The sequence below is a fragment of the Chenopodium album genome, chromosome 17 (assembly GCF_948465745.1).
Source record: "Chenopodium album chromosome 17, dcCheAlbu1.1, whole genome shotgun sequence".
Lineage (NCBI taxonomy): Eukaryota > Viridiplantae > Streptophyta > Magnoliopsida > Caryophyllales > Amaranthaceae > Chenopodium > Chenopodium album.
The window spans coordinates 43841819-43862905 of NC_137850.1; the positions used below are offsets into that span (position 1 = coordinate 43841819).

General features: G+C 36.6%; 2 protein-coding genes across 5 annotated transcripts; both read right to left on the minus strand.

The window, feature by feature from the left end:
- Nucleotides 1–1284: 1284 nt before the first annotated feature.
- On the minus strand, nucleotides 1285–7104 carry LOC145588103 (uncharacterized). The gene is made up of 7 exons (XM_081644751.1): nucleotides 6944–7104; nucleotides 6750–6846; nucleotides 6501–6639; nucleotides 2573–2655; nucleotides 2344–2478; nucleotides 2153–2257; nucleotides 1285–1465 (listed from the first exon to the last, which is right to left on the minus strand). Exons 1-7 carry the CDS (start codon nucleotides 7018–7020, stop codon nucleotides 1334–1336), a joined length of 768 nt encoding a protein of 255 aa, XP_081500877.1. The 5' UTR covers nucleotides 7021–7104; the 3' UTR covers nucleotides 1285–1333.
- Nucleotides 7105–9128: 2024 nt separating this feature from the next.
- LOC145588104 (putative LRR receptor-like serine/threonine-protein kinase At3g47570) lies at nucleotides 9129–15511 on the minus strand. 4 transcript variants are annotated; one of them, XM_081644752.1, is made up of 5 exons: nucleotides 15403–15511; nucleotides 14097–14296; nucleotides 12282–12332; nucleotides 9941–10605; nucleotides 9129–9804 (listed from the first exon to the last, which is right to left on the minus strand). In XM_081644752.1, the coding sequence occupies exons 4-5, from the start codon at nucleotides 10266–10268 to the stop codon at nucleotides 9449–9451; spliced, it is 684 nt and encodes a 227-aa protein (XP_081500878.1). In that variant the 5' UTR covers nucleotides 10269–10605; nucleotides 12282–12332; nucleotides 14097–14296; nucleotides 15403–15511; the 3' UTR covers nucleotides 9129–9448. The 4 variants fall into 4 exon arrangements, 2 of the variants coding, with proteins under 2 accessions (XP_081500878.1, XP_081500879.1); XR_014101540.1 differs by lacking the exons at nucleotides 9129–9804; nucleotides 9941–10605 and adding exons at nucleotides 11804–11874; nucleotides 12045–12175; XR_014101539.1 differs by lacking the exons at nucleotides 9129–9804; nucleotides 9941–10605 and adding exons at nucleotides 11804–11874; nucleotides 12045–12175 and having other exon boundaries at nucleotides 12261–12332.
- Nucleotides 15512–21087: the final 5576 nt, after the last annotated feature.

Consider the following 21087-nt stretch of genomic DNA (forward strand, 5'->3'; position numbering starts at 1 on the left):
CTTGTTAGAAAAATGACACATTGGTGGCTTTTATACCTTGGCATATATGAGAGATGTGGGCCTGGACCCAATTGACTTGCCTTTGAGAACTGGTCTTGACTTTAGCATGGGCTGGAGAGTTGAACCTTGACCTTGGGCTTTGGATTGGATCATTTAATGACTAGGCCCAATTGGACTAAATTGGACCCAAACAGACTCAATTGACTTTGTTTCTGGTGAGATTAGTTTTATACGGAGTACTGTGTATTTATACTTTTATAAGTGAAAAAACTTGAGCACATCCTCCAGTTGACCTTGACTTTTAATCGTTATATTTAATTAGTCATTTTTTTGTAAATGTTCAGAAAGTACACAAATGCTAAGTTTTTTTTTTTTTTTTTTTTTTTTTTTTTTTTTTTTTTTTTTTGTGTGTTGTGTGTGTAAAGGTCGTTCAATCTATGAGAACAGGTCTTAAGTATCAATGTATTTGTGTATGCTTATGAATTATGGTGAATATGGTCGTGCGGATGTTAAATTGTCACTTTATTATGTGTTACAAGTGTATGACATACTTTCTTCATTTTATTTTACGCGTCTCAGTTTGACTTTTGCAATATTCATGTACACCACTTTAACTATTGTTGGCACTAAACCCTCATATTAGAAAGATGTGAATTGTCATTCATTAAAGAAGAGGAAATAAAATATCGCGAAGCTAAAAATTCAGAATGAAACTCCTTCAAATTCACAAGCATTTGAAATACATGTAAGATGTAAATAGGCGACTGTATTTAGGTGTTAAACTGGAAAAGGAATACATCTACTTCGTACTCCGTATTACTTTTGAAATGATAATAAATTAATAATGGGGAAGTGCCAAGTGGTAGTCTATTGGTACAAACTTAGAGAAAGAAATTTACTGTTTTATATATTTTTTTTAAAATTTTTTTTTTAATTTTTAATTTTTTTTAATTTTTATTTTTTTTTTTATTTTTTTTTTTATTTTTTTTTTTTTTGAGTTAGAACCCTCTTTTATGAGTATCCATCCCTAAAAATTCTAACCAAACAATAAAATGGATAGAATGAACTCTAACTCCATTCCAAAAGCTCCAACCAAATGACCCCTTAATAAAAAGAAAACAGTAGGACACTGTCTTAGAGGGCAATTCCTAATGCTATATTGCTATGGATCACGCAATTGGATAATAAGATCTGCCCAATCATTTGAGCAAATAAGGACTAATGATTTCAAATGCAAAACATAATTCATGATCACCATTAGAAATGTTAACAAGAGAATAAGATTGCAAAAAATCCTATTACAACGACACCGCTTCTTGACCACTTCACCTTTTTAGTTGTCCTCCAGTTCATCAATGTTGGTCCTGAATAAGAAATCTTCACGTTCCAATTCATCTTGATACAAGCAGATTGATGGAAGGTTTAGCCTTTCACTAGGTTGATAATTATTCAATGATCTTGTGCCCTGTGGTTTGTAGCATAGAAACATAATTCACTTGCATTTAGAAAAATTAGCAATAACAGAGCTGAACATAATTATGCATGATCAAATTTTAAAGGATCATTTTCGAAAGGATGCAGTCTCATGGTATTCAAATTGCATATTGGAAAGAAAAGATAGCATCATTTGGCCTAGCTAATTATTGCAAGTTTAAGTGAAGCATAGTAACATACATCCAATAATATGAATGACATGTACCGGTAAAGAGGTATACAGGTTTCTATGACACACAAATCAAGTCCTCTTGTCTACTATTCTCCTCATATACTAGTTACAAGTATTCTATAAGTTCAATATCACTCTGATTCTCCATTTCACCTCAATTGCTCAAATATGAAACTCAACATCAAACATGAGTATGTTCATTTTGGACAAAAATTAATGCAAGTTTTCATGATGGTTGTGTTGTACACTTGGCACTGTATCCATCTTCTAACCAAATCTGAGTAATATAACAGCTGATATATTCCAAGAGCTTATACAAGATAAGCTTAACTTAAGAAATTGTTTCTTCAATTGTTATAAATTAGAATAGACTCATAATGCTGGTTATAGGAATATGTAACAAATTCCTTCAGTAAATAAATGTTGGTTATGTTCTCACACCTAAAACCATACCTATTTCATAAAGCATAAAGCAACTAATCTAACCTTCTTTAGAGTGTAGAAAAAATAATGGAATCCATCCCCAAAGGTGCTCCATTTCATCGACCATGTAAAATCAGGAGCTTCAAATAATGGACGCCTAAAGTGTGGCTGCAGCAGAAAGTTAAGAAATAAAGAAGAGAAAAATCCATGCTAGATCTTATATAATTCAGTGAACCAAAGTGTGAATGTACTACCTGCCCGAAAGAAATTGATATGTAGATACCATTTGGCTTCAAGACCCGATGGATGCCTTGAAGCATTGCCATGACCTTGCTAACGGTTTCAGCTTTTGGGTTCCATGGATCACCACTGTCCACGAACAATACATCCTTGAATGACAAGTATATCCAAACTTGGCAGATTAAAAGCCAATAGCACTTACAAACGAAATAGTTAGGGCTAAGCTACTAATATCGTTCTCACCATTGTTCCTTTCTCAATAACCACATCAAAAGAATCATCTGCGAATGGCAAGTCTAGCATGTCCGCAACCATGGCCTTTATCTCTGACATTTAAGGCAGCACATATCATCCAAAGTTAAGATAAAGGGGGCAAGAAAATGCAAAAATCACTACTGTTAAACCAAAATATATTCATAATCAATCAAGACAAACAGCTTGACAATCAGACTTTCCACAAGTGGTTAAACCTCAAATCTTCTCTAAATTCACATTGAATTTTAATGAAAGGGCAACAATTAGCAACACCAACATATTGCATAAGCACAAAATGATGTACACCTTGAAAATATCCGAGGATGTCCATGGAAGGCTATGTTGTTCACACCAAAAATCAACAGCATTATACGAGATAATCACAACAATAGGCTTATAAAATTCAATCCAAATCCAAAATTCGAAGCCGGGACAAACTTAAAGTGGCTAAATGACAATATCAATCAATCAATCAATCAATCAAAGCCTTAATCCCAAAAGTGGGGTCGGCTAACATGAACCAAATTTGATTATTCCGTGTAGTCATCAACATAAATCTTTCTCCTCCATCCCTTACGATCCAAAACTTCATCCTCACGTAAATCCATGCACTTCATATCCTTCCTCACTCCTTCCAACCAAGTCATCTTTGGTCTCCCTCTTCCTCGTTTAATCCCTCCATGGTCCCACTCTTCCACTCTTCGCACCGGTGCACCCTCGGGTCTCCGTCTTACATGTCCAAACCAACGCAGACGATTTTCCCTTAATTTATCTACAATGCCCGCCACACCTACTTTCTTGCGAATAACCTCATTTCTGATTCTATCTCTTAAAGTGTTTCCACACATCCACCTTAACATGCGCATTTCCGTAACCTCCATCTTTTTAATATGCTCTTTCTTAGAAGCCCAACATTCTGTACCATAGAGCAACACTGGTCTTATGGCAGTCCTGTAGAATTTTCCCTTCAACTTTAAGGGAATGCTGCGGTCGCATAGCACTCCCGTGGCCGCTCTCCATTTAAGCCACCCTGACTTAATCCTGTGGGTCACGTCTTGATCAATGTCACCATTCTTCTGGATGATCGACCCTAGGTACTTAAAACATTCACTCATGGTCAAATCCTTTCCATCCAAACTCACCACTTCATTGCTTGTCCCCCTCTGAGTGCCAAAACGACATACCAAATATTCAGTCTTACTCCGACTTAGCTTAAACCCTCTAGATTCCAACCTTTGCCTCCATTGCTCCAACTTGACATTAACCCCATCCTTAGTCTCATCCACCAAAACGATATCATCTGCGAACAGCATACACCATGGAACCTCATCTTGAATTGGTCTAGTTAATTCGTCTAGAACCGTTGCAAAAAGAAAAGGGCTTAATGCAGACCCTTGATGCAATCCGATTGTAATAGGGAAATCTTTTGTCAACCCTCCGCATGTCCTCACATTTGTTGACACATCCCGATACATATCCTTAACTAGGTCTACATACCTTCGTGGGATACCTTTCTTCAACATTGCCCACCAAAGTATCTCTCTTGGCACCTTGTCATATGCCTTCTCTAAATCAATAAAGACCATATGAAGATCTTTCTTCTTTACCTTATAAAACTCCATCATTTGTCTTATCAAATGGATTGCCTCCATAGTAGATCTCCCAGGCATAAAACCAAATTGGTTATCTGAAATGCTTGTGCATGCCCTCAACCTTTGTTCAATCACCCTTTCCCACAACTTCATAGTATGGCTCATAAGCTTAATTCCTCGATAGTTAGAACAATCTTGAGCGTCTCCTTTGTTTTTATAAACCGGGACCAAGGTGCTCTTCCTCCAATCTTGTGGGATCCTTGTAGCCGTCCATATCTTGTTGAAAAGGTTTGTTAACCAATCAATACCAATCTTACCCAAACACCTCCACACCTCTATCGGTACCCCATCAGGGCCAACCGCCTTCTTAGGTTTCATCTTCCTCAGTGCAATCTCCACCTCTACTCTCCTAATCCTTCGCACATACTCCATGTTGATTTCTTCATCACTCATAGAGGTATCTCCTATCACAACTCCATTACTTCCATTAAATAATTCATCGAAGTACCCCTTCCACCTGTCCTTGATGCCCTCCTCTTGCACTAGGACCATTTGGTTCTTATCTTTGACACACTTCACCATGCCAATATCCTTCCTTGCCTCTTGTCTTCTCTTTGCCATCTTATAAATGATCCTTTCTCCCTCCTTGGAATCAAGCTTTTCATAAACCTCCTGATATGCCTTTTCTTTTGCTTGGCGAACAGCTGCCTTTGCCTTACTCTTAGCCTCCTTATACGCTGCAAAGGTTTCATCACTCCTACATTTTCCTAAGGCTTGATAGCATTCCCTTTTTTGCTTAATTACTGCTTTCACCTCTTCATTCCACCACGAAGTATCTCTCTGTACCGAAGTTCTTCCCCTTACTTCCCCTAAGACCTCTTTGGCCACTCTTAGGAAACAGTTCTTCATTCGTAACCAGGTCATGTCCGGATCCACCTCTCCATCCCAATCCGCTTCTTCAATTACCTTTTCTGTAAAAACCTTAGCTTTTGCATCCCTTAGGGTCCACCATCTTATCCTTGGTTCTTCTTGTCTAACTTTTTTCTTCGCCTTCTCTTTCAGACGAATAGTCATTACCAATAGCCGGTGTTGGGTGACCACACTCTCCCCTGGGATAACCTTACAGTTTATGCAACTTTGTCTATCTATGCTCCTTGTGAGCAGGAAGTCTATTTGAGTTGCATTTGCTCCATTCCGAAAAGTTATCAAGTGTGAATCCCTCTTCTTAAACCAAGTATTAGCCAAAATTAAATCATATGATTGGGCAAAATCCATAATAGCTTCACCACCGGCGTCCCTCTGCCCATACCCAAAGCCTCCATGGACACTCTCATAGCCATCTCGGCTCGCCCCAACGTGCCCATTTAGATCCCCTCCAATATATAACTTCTCTGAGTGGTGGACACCCTGCACCACCTCGTCTAGGTCCTCCCAAAATTGTCGTTTCTCTTCTGCATCTAAACCCACTTGGGGAGCATAAGCACTGATAACATTCACAATCTCCTTGCCACATAGCAACTTCAGCCTTATCAACCTATCGTTCTTCCGATAGACCTCGATCACCTCTTTTGCCAACCTCTCATCGAGAACCACACCAACTCCGTTCCTAGCTCCACCATTCCTTGTTCTGTGGCTCGTTTCTTGCCCAACATACCATACCTTATACCCCAAAACCAAGCCTCGAGCTCCTTCTCCTGTCCATCTTGTCTCTTGGAGGCACATGATGTTCACGCGTCGTCTTTTCATTACTTCTACCAATTCTGCTGATTTTCCCGTAAGAGACCCCACATTCCAAGAACCAATCCGCAAACTAAATTCTTTTCTCCCACGCTCCCTCCTGATCCCAACTCCAAGTCCTTGATTATTTGACACCACAATTGGGCAATATGGCGCGTCGCTTCTGGGCGACGACCTAGCAACCCTTACATACTTATCACTGCACCCGGGTCTGGGAAGTGCAGCGCGTCGCTCAGTAGGGAACGCCCCAATGGCACGCCCTTGCTCATTTGACACCACACTCGGGCAATGTGGCGCGTCGCTTCTGGGCGACGACCTAGCAACCCTTGCATACTTATCACTACACCCGGGTCTAGGAAGTGCAGCGCGTCGCTGAGTAGGGAACGCCCCCACGAAAATATCTGTTTGGCTCATGTCATGGGATGTGACGAAGTTTTATACTGGCTGTCACTGGCCTACCGTAACCCTCCTCCTTTATCCAGGCTTGGGACTGGCAGCGGGAAACCCATGGTGGCCAACAATTCACAGCAGCAAGCAAGATGATTGTAACATTGAAGGAAGAAAATCCCACAAAGAAAAGCACAAACCTTTGAATTCCTTCAACAACAACCTTTTCTGCACTTTCTCAACAGCAATTGGGGATAAATCAGTGCAAGTGATGTTCTTAATCCCATTTTTATACATTTCATCACTTAATTGGGAATTTCCACAACCCAATTCCAAAACCTAAAAATTGAACAAATAAAACTCATCAAATTCATATCAAACCCAGAAATTTTAAAAATAAAACCCTTCAGAAAACTACTATTCTAAAAATAATGAAACAGAGAAATTACAGAGGAATTAGGTTGAATATTCTCCAAAATTAGGTGACGAAAATGGGAATAATCTTTGAGCCATTCATAATGTTCTTCCTTAGCAAATCTAACGTTCCTAAAAGAAAATTTTAGAAATTTAATTAGATGCAATAAAATTGAGCAAATTTTTTTAGAGTGAAATTAAAATTAGAAACAGAGGATGGAAAACAAACCAGTAAAGTGGATCAAGATAAGTCAAAACGGAAGAGGGTGCTACTGTATCTTCGAGATTCTTCTTATCATAATCCATTGATGAGAGATTCTGGGTACCTTTGATTTCAGAGGGTTTTCTAAAACCCTAGATTGAGAGCAAGAGCAAAGACAGGGCTTACAGGTCAACAAGTCAAAGTCCTTTTAATTTCTTAAACCTTCTTTTGACTTTAAAACGAGAAAATCCAAGTACTCATCATGACTAACAAATTACAAATTGTGATGAAATTGTATTACTCAAATTTCCTAAAAAAATATGTTATTCAAGGGTTAAAATTGTCTTTTTATACAATAAAGTTTGGGATAAAAATGTTTGAAAAAATACACTTTAATAATCTCAATTTTGCCTAAAGCTGACACGACATGATAACACGACACGAACCGAATACGAAAAAAAACGGGTTGGTGTGATAGTGTCAAGGGTTTTGAACACGTTTAATTAAACGGGTCAACACGATATAACACATGTAATTAAACAGGTTGGGTTAGTGTTGAGATTCTCAACACAAAATTAACACGACTCAATTCGCCTAACATAAAAACACAATATTTACATAATTATTGATAAATCTATTGAACAAGACCAATATTTTTCAATTCAACACGACAACACGACACAAACCGAACACGAAAAAAGCGGGTTAGTGTTAAGGGTTTTCAACACAACTAATTAATTGGGTCAACACGATATGACACATTTATTAAATGGGTCGGATTAGTGTTGACCTTCCCCAACCCGTTTAATTTCCGACACAAAAATGAACACGACACGATTGCGAGGTCTAATTTTGCCTTATTTACTTTTAATAATCACAACTTTGAATAATCCCAATAGTAATAGTATCATCATCCATATTAAGGAACATACTGCATTTTTTTTTTTTTTGAAAAAAGGAACATACTGCATAGTCAAAGATGACTTAAAAACAAATCTGTTAGAAAAATACTTCGTATATTAATACAAAGTACTGTACTCTATTGACAGTTAGAAGTTCCACGGTAAATTAAGAAGATTACCACAAACCAAGATTAACCCATTTTCATTTTTTCAAAAAAAAAAAAAAAAAAAAAAAAAAAAAAAAAAAAAAAAAAAAGAGCAACATATTAACCATATAACTAACGTTCTCATCCATCAGCTACAACTAAAGTATTCCAGTCTGTATTTTAAGACTAAGGCCCTGTTTGATTCACCTTAATTTTGCTGAACTGAAATTATTTTTACTGAACTAAACTTATTTTTACTGAACTGAACTTAATTTTACTGAACTGATATTATTTTTAATGAACTTAAATTATTTTTACTGAACTGAAATTATTTTTACTGATTTTCTATTATAATTCTTCTTTAAGAAAACTGAATTTTACTGAACTGAACTTATTTTTACTGAACTGAAATTATTTTTACTGAACTGAAATTAATTTTACTGAACTGAACTTATTTTTTCTGAACTGAAATTATTTTTACTTAATATTATTTTTTTTAAGGTGAAGAGAACAGGGCCTAAGTAATTTAATAAAATTGCACAGGACCACTTTTGTGTTAGTATTTATAGCCTTTTCTGCGAAGGAGGTACTGGTGTAGACGCCTTATAAGCCTCGACACCCACACATAAAAAGATTGAACAAGGCCACGAGACAAATATTGAATTGGCAGGGTTGCTAGGTTGATAGAGCTTAAAGCCTATAGACGCAACAGACATGCCGCTACATCCGACGATAAGAATATCATCCATAGCAAACCTGTTGTTACCACGTAATTTATATACAACATTCTTTAATAAGCCCTCTAACAAGGTCGTTGCCCCAAATAAAAGGCCTATTTGAGTCGCACCTACTTTCGGGGCTAACAGGGCCGATTTTAAACACCTCATCTTAGATAGCTGCTGGAGACGGTATCTTCTTCTTTCTTCCCAGTATATAATAGACTTATACCATATAACATTACATGGATATTTAGCCATATACCATATAATAGACTTATCCAATGCCTCCCCTACTATTTCTGTGCCTGGTAACCAACCCGGGTACTTGCTTGCTTGAAAACGATAACCTTTCCGCTCTTGTAAAGGATAACGATAATTTTTCAGCTCGCGTTCTCTTGTAAAGAATAGTGCCAAGAGTAATTGTAAAGGATAACCGCTCTTTTAAAGTCAATCAATATTATTACGAATATAGAAAAAACATTGATATGTTTGTTTTTCATCAAATCACTTGAACAATAGTAGTTTTTGCAAAACTAAAGACATGAAGTTCAAAGAACAGTGAACAGAAAAACAGAAAACAACTTCCAGGAACCTTTGCAGCATGACTTCAGAAAGTTGTGCATCATTTATCTCTAGGTAATTGCAGCATTCATAGGATTGGATAAAAAAAATCACTGATTTTCCACCATTCTTATCAGGACCTGGGAGCATCAGTTGGTCCTCTACCATATGAATACGAAATAATTTTGTACCTCTCTCTGCGATTTACATAACTTGGGGGAGCTTGTTCTTTATTGAAGAGAGCTTTCCAGCAACGTCACTCATGTCCAACCTTTCTCGTGGGAGCTCAGCAGAGCAACAAAGTCCAATGCCAAGTATAGAAATCAAAGCCTCTAACATCATACAGTTATATTCTTCATCTTCTACTAAGCCTTCAAGCAGAGATGGATCTAAAATCTCGGTTACTTTGTCAGGTAGGGCTTCTTTCACAAAGTGGTGAAGGCTCAAGCTTCCTTTTAACATGTCATTAGTAGGCCTCCTTCCTGTAAATATTTCCAGTAAAAGTATCCCAAAGCTGTAGACATCGCCATATATAGACACTTCATTTCCCAAACCATATTCTGCAATAACAATTCATATTAATGTTATGATCATGAAGATGAGGTAACTACATGCTCCAAAAGTCCATCTGAAGTCACAATTTTACTGAACTAAATGTAAGTGCATGGATGGGGAGAGGCCGGGATTGTTAGCTACCTGGAGGAGCGTAACCAATAGTTCCCCGAACTCCCAAAGAACTAGATAGATTGGAATTAATGTCACTGGTGCTTTTTGAGAGAAACTTTGCCAACCCAAAGTCACTGACATGTGCTACCATATCATCATCAGGGAGAACGTTGCTTGGCTTCAGGTCACAGTGCACTAGGGATACACCACAATGATGATGAAGATACTCCAAGGCTAAAGCAACATCAACAGCAATATTGATTCTTTGTTGAAGATTTAAGTTTCTTGAAGCATAGTTTGCACTATTAATTCTATTGATTTCTGGGTGCAACCAATCTTCCAAACTCCCATTTACCATATAATCATAGACTAGAGCCTTGAAATCCTTGCCTTGGTAATCAAGACTTGAACAGGCTGTTATAACTTGAACAAGATTCCGGTGTCTAATGTTCCGGAGTACCTCACATTCAACGATGAAACTTTTGGAAGCACCATGGTGCTCTAGTTTAAACAACTTAATGGCAACAACTTTCCTACCATGGTTCAGGCTTCCCAGGTATACGGTCCCAAAGCTGCCACTGCCTAATATATTTTCAGAAGAAAATCCGTTTGTGGCTTTTACAAGGCTTTTGTAGGACAAATTTGTAAGAGAAAATTCTGAATCATCTGATGTTATGGGTTCCTTGTTTCTCTTTCTGCAGCAAAAGACATATACTGATACAAAAACCAGCAATAAACAGCACAAAACCCAGAAAGAGATGCTTATATTATAGTCATTTTCTGTCTCAATCTTCTTTTCTGGATGTTAAAGTTGCATTTTGGCAACTTTAATTCAGGTAGACCTCCGCAGAGCCCTATGTTACCGGTTGTTAAAACACCAGTTGCATTCTTAAAGATTCCACCAGTGGGAACCTCGCCTTCAAGGTTATTGTATGAGAGGTTAAGCAATTGCAATTGGAATGTCCCCAAAGAGTCTGGAATTTTACCAGATAAATTGTTCCGTGATAAATCCAACTTACTAAGACCCTTCAGAGTCTCCAAGGTACGAGGAATAACACCTTGGAAAGCATTTCCCCCCATAAAAAGGAATTCTAACGCTACACAAGAGCTAAGGGTGCTTGGTATTTCACCGGACAACATGTTTTCAGAGACATCTAAAGCACCTAGATTACTCAGTTTCCCAACTTCTAAAGGGAGGGGGCCCCTTAGGTTGTTATCATTCAAATATAGCGCAGTAGATAGTGCAGAAAGACTAAAAAGTTCTGAAGGTATTCTACCAGTAAGATTGTTGTAGGAAAGATCCAAAGCTAGCAGGTATTTACAGTGCCCTATCGTAGGAGGTATGTGGCCTTCAAAACTATTAGCAGATAAGCTTAGGACACTGAGCCTAGTTAAGTTTCCAATTGAGGATGGTATGTAGCATGATAGCCGGTTAAAACTAAAATCTAATTCTTCTAGGCAATGGAGGTTTCCTATACTCAGAGGAATGACACCAGAGAGTTGGTTCCCCCACACGTTAAATAGCTGCAAGTCGGCAGGTTTTCTATACAACTTGGAATTTCTCCACCTATCATATTGTTATCTATTACAAATGATGTAAGCATTGAGAAACTACAGATAATCCTAGGAAAATTGCCTTTGAAAGAATTTTGACTCAAGTCAAGTACATTTAGGTTGGTGGCATTGACCAAAGAAGAAACAAAGTTCAAGCTACCAACTTGGCCAGAACCAAGGAAGTTGTCAAAAAGCAAAAGCTCGGAAAGCATAACTAGTTTCTCTAGAGAAGGAACTTGCCCTTGAAGTTTATTGGAGCTAAGTTGAAATTTCTAAATTTGAGGCGTTGGATATTGAAGAAGGAATGAGTCCAGTAAACTGGTTATTGTGTATAGAGAAGTACCTGAGATTCGGAAGCATGTTGCCTACGTTTGAAGGAAGGCTCCCTTCAAAGTGATTCTCTCCCAAATCTAGAGTAGTCAAGAATGAGAGATTAAAAACAGAGAGAGAACAACACCAGATAAGTTATTTGAGAAGAATGAGAGAGAGGTAAGGTTTTTCAGTCTGCCGAGGTTTTCTGGGAGTTTTCCAACCAATTTGTTTCTACCAATAGAGAGTTTAAGTAGGGACGATATGTTACCCAGAGACGGAGGAATGGTTCCTGTCAGGTTGTTTATTGACAATTGAAGAATTTGAAGCTTGGACAGAGAACCAAGCTTGGGTGGAATCTGACCCTTCAACCTATTATTTGAGCCATCTAACACAACAAGGCTAGAACAACCAGATATACTTTCAGGGATTTCCCCTTGAAATAAATTATCAGAAAACAAGATATACTGTAATCTATGCAAATTACCAATTTCAGAAGGGATTGAACCTGTAAAGCTGTTATTTTGGAGCTGCAACTGCTTCAAAAAGCTTAAATTTCCTACATGTAAAGAAAGGGAACCAGTAAGCTTCAACGATTGAAGGTCCAGTCCAGTCACTCTTTTATGCCGGTTACTACAAGTAACCCCATGCCACTTGCAAAAGTAGGCAGTGTCATTCCATGATTTTAAGGATCATCAGTTATTTTGGCTTTGATTTCAAGTAATGCTAAATGATCAGTCTCCATGTGATAATCAGCCAAGGAGGACTGAAGACAGTTACAGAAGAGAGAGGTGGCACAGAGAACCATGAGAAATTGTTTGTAGGGAAGCCCCATACTACAACTATATTTGAGAGTATTAGTTTCTAATTGCATACAGTTGAAAAGAATGTCTTGTCATTCTATATAAACCAAGGCTAGTATATTAACAAAGGTATCCTGGTAGTCAAAAAAAAAAACAAAGGTATCCACATTTTTACCAGATATACTAAACTAAGATAAAGCAAATGAAGGACTCCCTATTAGTGAATATCTAGGAAAAGCAATGGTGAGAACATGGAGAAAATTACCACCAAATAATTTAACAAATGATCGGTGATTAAAAAAAAAGTCTAATTTATCCATGTGATCAAACTTCAGAAAGGGACATGAACTATTTTTTAAAATTTTATTTTTGTTTATTATGTGCTTTTGGTTCTCTAAAGATCACTAAGACAGTAAGAAGTGTAAAATAATCTCCCCAATAAAAGCATACGGTCCAGTCTATATTTTTTCTTATAAAAAAGACCAAAGGATTACATTCATCTTCATGAGTATAATTTTTTAATCCTTAAGTCTTGTATCAAACATTCAAACTTATGATTATCTCCTTTAATAAAACAAGGTACACCTACTTTCTCCCCCAAAACAACGAATCTGACAACTACCGAAGGTTATTATATCGATTTTTCTGTCCTTTAAGGGGAGTAAAGTAGCAAATTAACAAGAACACCGATGAAAATATGATCTAAACATACACACTGATGGTTAAAATATGATCCTTCTATACTTAGCTTCCTGTCTAACATTATACTCTATAGTCTCTTTCTATAAATCTTGTCCAGGGAACCAAAATGCACCCTCCTTAGAACTGATATAATGGTTCCGAACAGATAAGTAATGATATCAAGTAGTTAGAAAAACTTACTTTAACTTCACAGAGGAAGAAATTCACAGTAGTACCAAACCTTTAGGAATAAATATTATCAGACCACAAGCATCTCTTGAAAGAAAAATCCCATTAAAAAAAGAAAATGGGAGTCGAACGGAGAAAAGTGAAAGAAAAACTATAGAGATTAACATTATTATCTCATAACCACCAAACAAACATGGGACTTTATTATAAATGGGATATAATTTCCCATTCCCATTTTCTATTCCCACTGACCAACCACCCTCCTTTAGCTTTTATAATTAGTTGGTCCATAATAAATGGGAAACAAGTTTCTTTAACAACCACGACTAAATACAAAAAACACATAAAGCTTTCTATATCTATTGGAGCCATTTAGTATGAAGCAAGTAGGTTCAGCAATATATGTTCATTCATTGAATGGATACACACATGTACACCATGGACTCCACATCATAGGAAGAAGAATGCAGCATACTGAAACAGGAAGCAGAACCAAACAGAAGAATGTTTGCAAGAAAACATGTGTATTTTTTTATAATCAAACATACCATATAAACCTGGGTTTAGTTTCACACAAATATTTACATTCAACCATGAGTTTTACACTACTACAATATATATCCAGAAAATTTTGGATTAAAACAGTATACCTCTGCGACTGCTTTAATTCACAACCACAAGGCGAACTCCATGGATGGTACACCTTTGTCCCTTAATATTTGCTCCATTTGACCAAGGGGCAAACAAAAAGGGATTGAGGGAGTAGGACTTAACCGTTAATAACATTATTGTTTCATCAACCACCAAAACTACTTCAAGAGTTTGAAAGAATCAACCCACCTGCATCTAACTGATAAAAATTGATTGATTAACAAGAAAGAATATACTAGTTTGAGTACTATTTCTACAAGTATAACCAAAATATGATCTCAGCATTTTCAGGTAACGTGCTAGAAATCAAATACGCCAACACCTGTCAAGTTTCATCAACAAATCCCAAAAATTGAAATGAAATTCCACTATTCATTTTTAAAGCAATTTCTACAAGCTACTTGACATTTTTCATCTTCCTAATTCTTCTTAAGTTGCTATGCATCTATGAAAAGATCACAAACAAGCAAAAAATCAAACTGTTTTCGATAAATGGTCAAGAAGGTGAGCAACCGACATGTTAAACTAAATTCATTCAATAATCCCACCTTTTAAAAAGTTTGAGATAATCTTATGAATAGTAGAACAATTATACTCTCTAAAATATTTATTCATTTATCTCCCCTCGTTACTTTTAACTATTGTACTATATTTTAACTCTTGAAAAAAGTGTGTGGATATTTATACACCTAAAATCTTTGTTTACATATTCTCCTTATTAATGCTTCTAAAATAAGGCCAAATAGGAAGACTTTCCTGCACATGACTAACTAATTGACTATGCGCACGTTAGCCACCCTAGTAAATTAGTGGTATCAGACTATCAGATCTTCCACAATAAAAAACATGTGAGCAAAATTTAACAACTTCTCCTAATTATAGAAAAATAAAGAGTAAATTTTGCATGATGTAACTCTAGTACCATGATTTCTCCAAATGATTAACTTGATAAATTCTAAATGGGAGTTCAACCCTAATTAACCCTAATTACTCAAATTGATCAAATAAAGGTTAAGAACTACTTGGTAGAGTATAAAACACCCTCAACTATCAGCTTAAACTTTTGGTTGAGTTGGTCCTCTAAGATGATATCAAAGTCAATAGATGCATTCCTAAAACAGTGATAATCAGGGAAGAACAAAAATATACAGATAATGTTATCAGAATTCTAATTTCATGAGTATTTTTAATGCCAAATTTGTCAATCATACACCAACAAACAAAAAGAATACATTAATTACTCCGAATTACAAATTTACAAGCAGCATTTTTGATAAATTGAAAAAATTAGCACTAATTACTTACCAAAATTGCAAGAACTCCATATCATCTTCAATCGCTCTGGGCTTCGTTTTCATACAATTTACAACTATGTCGTCTCAAAGAACAAATCCTTCTACAAAAAAAATAGCGGTCAAATAGTGTGTTGGAAAATAGAAAAATCAAAACAGTGCATCAACTGTTAAACAAGGCGGTACACTAGTACTCGAGTAACTCCACTATTCGTACGGTCATACTCCCTCCGTACCTAAATTATGGGTCTGTTCTCATACGTTGAAATTCAGTTCATTTCAGTTCAGCCGAGTTCAGTCAATGAGAACAGGTCCTACATTTCTTATTTTCCTCTATTACAATATGTGAGGAATAAATGCATATGCTACAAATAAGAATGTAATTTACCATTTCTTATTTTCCTCTATTACAATATGTGAGGAATAAATGCATATGCTACAAATAAGAATGTAATTTAGGAATGGAGGGAGTACCATTTTGAATTAGTGAGTGTATTTCATAATTCTTCCTTTCATAATAATTGCAATAATTTGATTTTAATATATAAAAAACATGTATTGCTATGTAAAATATTTTTGGATTGGTCTTAATGTATTTAATTAAAACAAACTTCTATATTTCTTAGTACGGAGTAATTAATAATTTCAAATATTAATGGTCAAAGTTGTGCTTTTGCGTATGTATCATTCAAAAGTATTGCAATTACGGAGTATTTTGAAACGAAGGGAGTACATCATACAACTGATCATACTCTATTTATTTATTTATTGTTACTCACATTTTGTATTAAGTATGCGTTGACCGGTCCATGTACCATATAACTGATTTACCTTTACAAAATTGTACAACACAAAATGAGCAAAAGTTAGGTTACTCACTCACGCACCATTCAACCAGTTTATTAACAAAAAAAAAATTACCGTGTTCATTTCTATTTAAATCTTGGGTTTCGCTTCCCTTGTGATGGACCTGGAAGAGGGGGAACATGCCAAGTATCCGCGTGGGATCATGTATTCTTAGGGTTATTCTGGATGTACAACGCAATAGATACTGATATCTTGGCAGCATTCCGAGTAAGTCCTCAACCGGGAGTTCCACCCGAAGGCTATTATTGCAAAAATTGGTGAATACATCCAACTATCATTAAGAATTTCGTCTTTGGACCAAAAACAAGCAAGAGGCGGAAAACAATTTTTAATTGTTGGGACAAAAAATAAAGCAGCTGACTCAGTAGCAAGGGCTGCAATAAGGGCTCGCTGTCATTATGTTAATAAAAAGTGGCTTGGCGGCCTCCCCCTCTATGCCTTGCGGTAATGATTCCTCTGGCATTACGACCTTTACCACAACGACGCTGTCCATAGATCAAATTATTTCGTGGATTGGATTTTTGCCCATATTTGAGGTTCTTTAATTTTCGTATTTCCTCAAGAGTAAAAATAATATCTACTTTATTTGGGAAGTAGAATTCTTAATATGAGTTGATTTTGTGACATTATTATACGAGTTACCAATAATAAACTAACGAGCAAACTTTTGATTTTTTTGCTTGAAAGTTTTTTTTGCTTATTACTAGTGTGTGGTCCGGGCGATGCATTGGATTTCTAGTTTGTATTTGTTGGTTTTGAGTTTAAGGATTGCTATAAACATTTTTAGTTGTCAAATTTAATCATTAAATAATGGAAACAAATAGTATAATAAAACACCAAATAACTTATTTAAGTAAACTTTAATTTTATTGGATAAAAAAACATAATTAATTAATGGGTAAGATGGTAAGACTTGTAACTTAAGACTTGTTGGTCTTGAGTTAAAGTCTTATAATAAGCATTTTTAGATGCAAACTTAATACATGTTGTGAAGTTGACATATCATATTTATAGTAGCGTGGGGTTTAGATTTTAGACACATGAGATCCCATTTCATAGCCAAATGGTATTTGATTTGACATAAATTAATATGGAGTACAATTTTAAGCAATATCATTAGAAAAAAAAAATACATGGTAGACCTTCATTTAATTATTATGATTCAATGAAGATGAAATGTATATAAAGAAATAATAAGGATGTGACTACTTTCAAAAAAATATTATTCTAGTCATGTTATTTACTTGTATATATAGATTACGAAATTATACCATCCTTATAATATAAAAGGCCGCTAAGCTTGGTCTAGTGGTGACTGGTGAGGATGTCACCTTTCAACCTTAAGGTTGGGGGGTTAATATCCACTAATAAAAACACTTTGAAAATAGAGATCCGTTATCCTCCCCCTCTCACTCACAAAGTATATGACAAGTAAATATCAAATCACTAAACAGTGAGGGTTAATGTGTGGTCAGGGTCCTTCTCTTTACTTTACAAAAAAATATATATTTATGGCCATACTGGTGCTTATATTAATTGAAGTTGTATACTTGTGTAGTTGTGAGGATGAACCAAGCATTAAAGCACTTTTGCAGGTTGCTTGCACTTTTCTTTAAAATTATTCTAATTGATCCCGTTTGATAACTTTTTCTTGTGCCACAAAATTATAGCTTAATAGTTAATATGAGTAGCTTAATACCCTGGCAGTTCTCACTAATTTAAATTTCTTAAGATAGCTCTATATTAACTCATAAAATGTCCATATAACTTACATACATAGCCCATTGGTTTCAAAAAAAAAAAAAAAAACTTTTAACTTTTTAATAAAATAATTTTAATTAAAAAACAATCCACCCAACACTCTCCTCCCACCACCACTGCCATCACCACCTTATCAACAACAGCAGCGCCAGACTACCCCCGCATCTCCCTCAATCACAACCCTGCTCCCTCACTGCCACCGCAGCAGCACCACCCTGCACTCTTTGCTATACCAACACGCACCACCACATCAGGCACAATTAGTCCAAACCCTCAATTCCTATGCACCGCCACTTTACCGCCACCACTGCAGCCCCCTTTTGGGTTTCGCCGTTTCGGGTTTAACCCAAAAAATCCCAGGGTTTCGGGTTTTCTGGGTTAAATCGATTTCTGGTGGTTTTAGGTGAGCGAATAGAGTTTATAGGAGCTGGAAAACAGGGGAGGGGGTGGTTTCGGGGCTACGGTGGTCGGGAAGGGGTTGAATCAGAACCATTATTCGTGAAGGTGGAGGTTGGTTGCGATTTTCGTGGGTTAGGGTTCGTTTGGATGGTGGCGCGACAAGTAGGGGAGGCCGGGGTAACAACGGGTGGGGGTTAGCGGCAGTGGGTGAGCCCAACGTCGGCAGGCCAGTTTCTGGGGTAACAATTAATGGTGGCGCGACAAGTTAGTATTGCTGTAAATTTGATTGATTGGGTATTGATTGAGATGTTATTATTTGGTTTAGGAGAGGAGTTTATTGAAGGTGATTTATAGTTAGTAAAGTGGCATACCAATTCATTTGCTCAAGTTACGTACAAGTTACGAAACCTTGCTTGTAGGTGCATGTTTAAGGACGGATCGAGAACTTAGTATCATGTATAGGATTGACTGGGTTAAATTGTTTGGTTATACATTGTGAATTTCAAATGATGTGCACTATTTTATATTTCAAGTATTATTTGTGCTCTAATTATGCAAGGTGCGCTTAGAGGCAAAGGTATGTGATTGGTGTAAAGATTAATTTATTACTCATTCATGATTATGCAAACAGAATGAGTAAAGGAAGAATTTCAGTCTTATAAGACGAGGTTAAGGTTTTGGGGTGCCTTATGCACTCAAGGTGTTTATACACCGAGGTAGTTAAAGGAATAAATAATAAATGTTGCTTGTCACTAATAAATCAAGAATTGAAATTGGAAAGTTGTTTTACTTGATTGAATTGATATTGGATTTATTGGATTGATTGTATATGAGTCATCACCAAGTCTAAACCTATAAATCACGTAAAGTGCAAGATGGATGAGCAATAAAACTCTGGATTGGTGCACTTCTGGAGTAATGACAATCAGGGGTTGGGGTACACAGGGTATTAGCCGTGTACTTTTATCGAGGCCGTCTGATCTACGAGTCTCCTATTTCAAATATTTTTTTAAAAAAACTAGGAGTTAGGTGAGATCTCATACTAACTACGGTCACAGAGTCGCGCCCGTGGTCGTTGGATGTTTATTGATGTTTCCGAAAGGAGGCATGGGGTTTTTATTTTATTGATGTTCTAAATGGGACATGGGTTCACTAGTAGAAAAATACAAAAAGGCACCGCTCTATGGCCACCGGTTTTCAAAAACCGATGGCTTAAAAAATGGGCGGGATATTGACAGGGTAAAGTCGTATCCCCTAATCAAAAGTAATACCTAAGTCCTCTAACTAAAGTAGATAGGGAAGTAGGGTCGAATCCACAGGGAAACTGGTCTTTCTACTCCTAATTAATTAATATAATCTAAATTATTAAGGTAACCAATTTGTTGTGTTTAATATGAAATTATACTATGAAGATTAAGTTTAGGGAGAAAATTAATAATAAGAAGGTCTAGGGTCACAGGTTCACCAATAATTAATATTCCGGGATAAAACATAACAATCAATAATCAACATCGCATAAATAACATGATTAACAGGCTCTCGCAATTTATTAACTAACATAAATCTAACAGGCTCTCGCAATTTACTAGATCTAAGTTCCTATTGAAAATAGCCTTTAATATTAAATTAACATCTGCTCGATTCATCAATTCAATATTGCTAAACATTCACAATCAAATTACATCTGCTCGATTCATAATCTAATTGCAAAGAATTAAAACAATTCAATAAGAAGTCATCATGCAATATCAATAATCAATAATAACAAATTATCCCTTCATATTAATTATGGATCCCCATAAACCCTAGAATTAAACTACTCAGACATAATTAAATCTAAAACAAGCAAAGTAATAAAATAAGACATGATAGAAGAAATAAAATAAATAACTGAGATTAAACCAAGAGTTGTAGAGAGAGAAAATAATACTAAGAGTTTAAGAGAAGAGAGAAAGAGAAAAGTTAGAGAGAGAAAAGAGAGAGTAAGGGAAGGGAGAAAAGAATTCCCCCCTAAATTCGCTTAACAAAAGCGTATTTATACTAAGCTAGAAAATCCTAAGTTAAAACAAATTAAACGACGCTTAAAACGTCCTCCAGAAACACGCGCCCGATCGGGCGAGGCACCGCCCGATCGGGCGCACCTTTTTGATCGGGCGAAGGGCTGCTGCGATATAAGTCTTCTTTGCCCGATCGGGCGCGCCTTTTTGATCGGGCGGACCATCGGGCGGATCATCGGGCGGACCATCGGGCGGACCATCGGGCGGACACCTTTGGGCCGCTTGGACTCCTCGTTTGGGCTCGTAACTTGGCCCAAACCAAATATCCTCTTTGGGGCTTAAATCATTCGGTCCAAATGCATCGTCTTCACACAAGTCGAGCCCTTATTCACCGGCTTGATTACTCTAACCGATCTTGGGCTACGAAAGATGGTCGTGCTCCTCCAATGCTCGTAGTTGCTCCATAAAATCCCGGGAAAATGCTCCAAAGGTGCAATTCCCTACAAAACTCAACCAAAACTACGAAAACACTAGAAAACACATATTAGTAATAAAAGTGGCTCTAAAGAGCCAAAAACACTACTAATTATGACTAAGGGACGAGGGTAAAATACTATATAAAATAGACATATCAAATACGCTAATTCACATTGCCACCGGTTCAAACCGAACCG

Coding starts and splice junctions, on each gene's coding strand:
- LOC145588103 (XM_081644751.1), bottom strand. CDS start 7,020: ATGGATTATGATAAGAAGAATCTCGAAGATACAGTAGCACCCTCTTCC. Junction 2,258..2,343: donor TATCAATTTCTTTCGGGCAG/GTAGTACATTCA, acceptor TTTCTGCTGCAG/CCACACTTTAGGCGTCCATT. Junction 1,466..2,152: donor TTTTCTACACTCTAAAGAAG/GTTAGATTAGTT, acceptor TACAAACCACAG/GGCACAAGATCATTGAATAA.
- LOC145588104 (XM_081644752.1), bottom strand. CDS start 10,268: ATGGTAAATGGGAGTTTGGAAGATTGGTTGCACCCAGAAATCAATAGA. Junction 9,805..9,940: donor TATTGGTTACGCTCCTCCAG/GTAGCTAACAAT, acceptor TTGTTATTGCAG/AATATGGTTTGGGAAATGAA.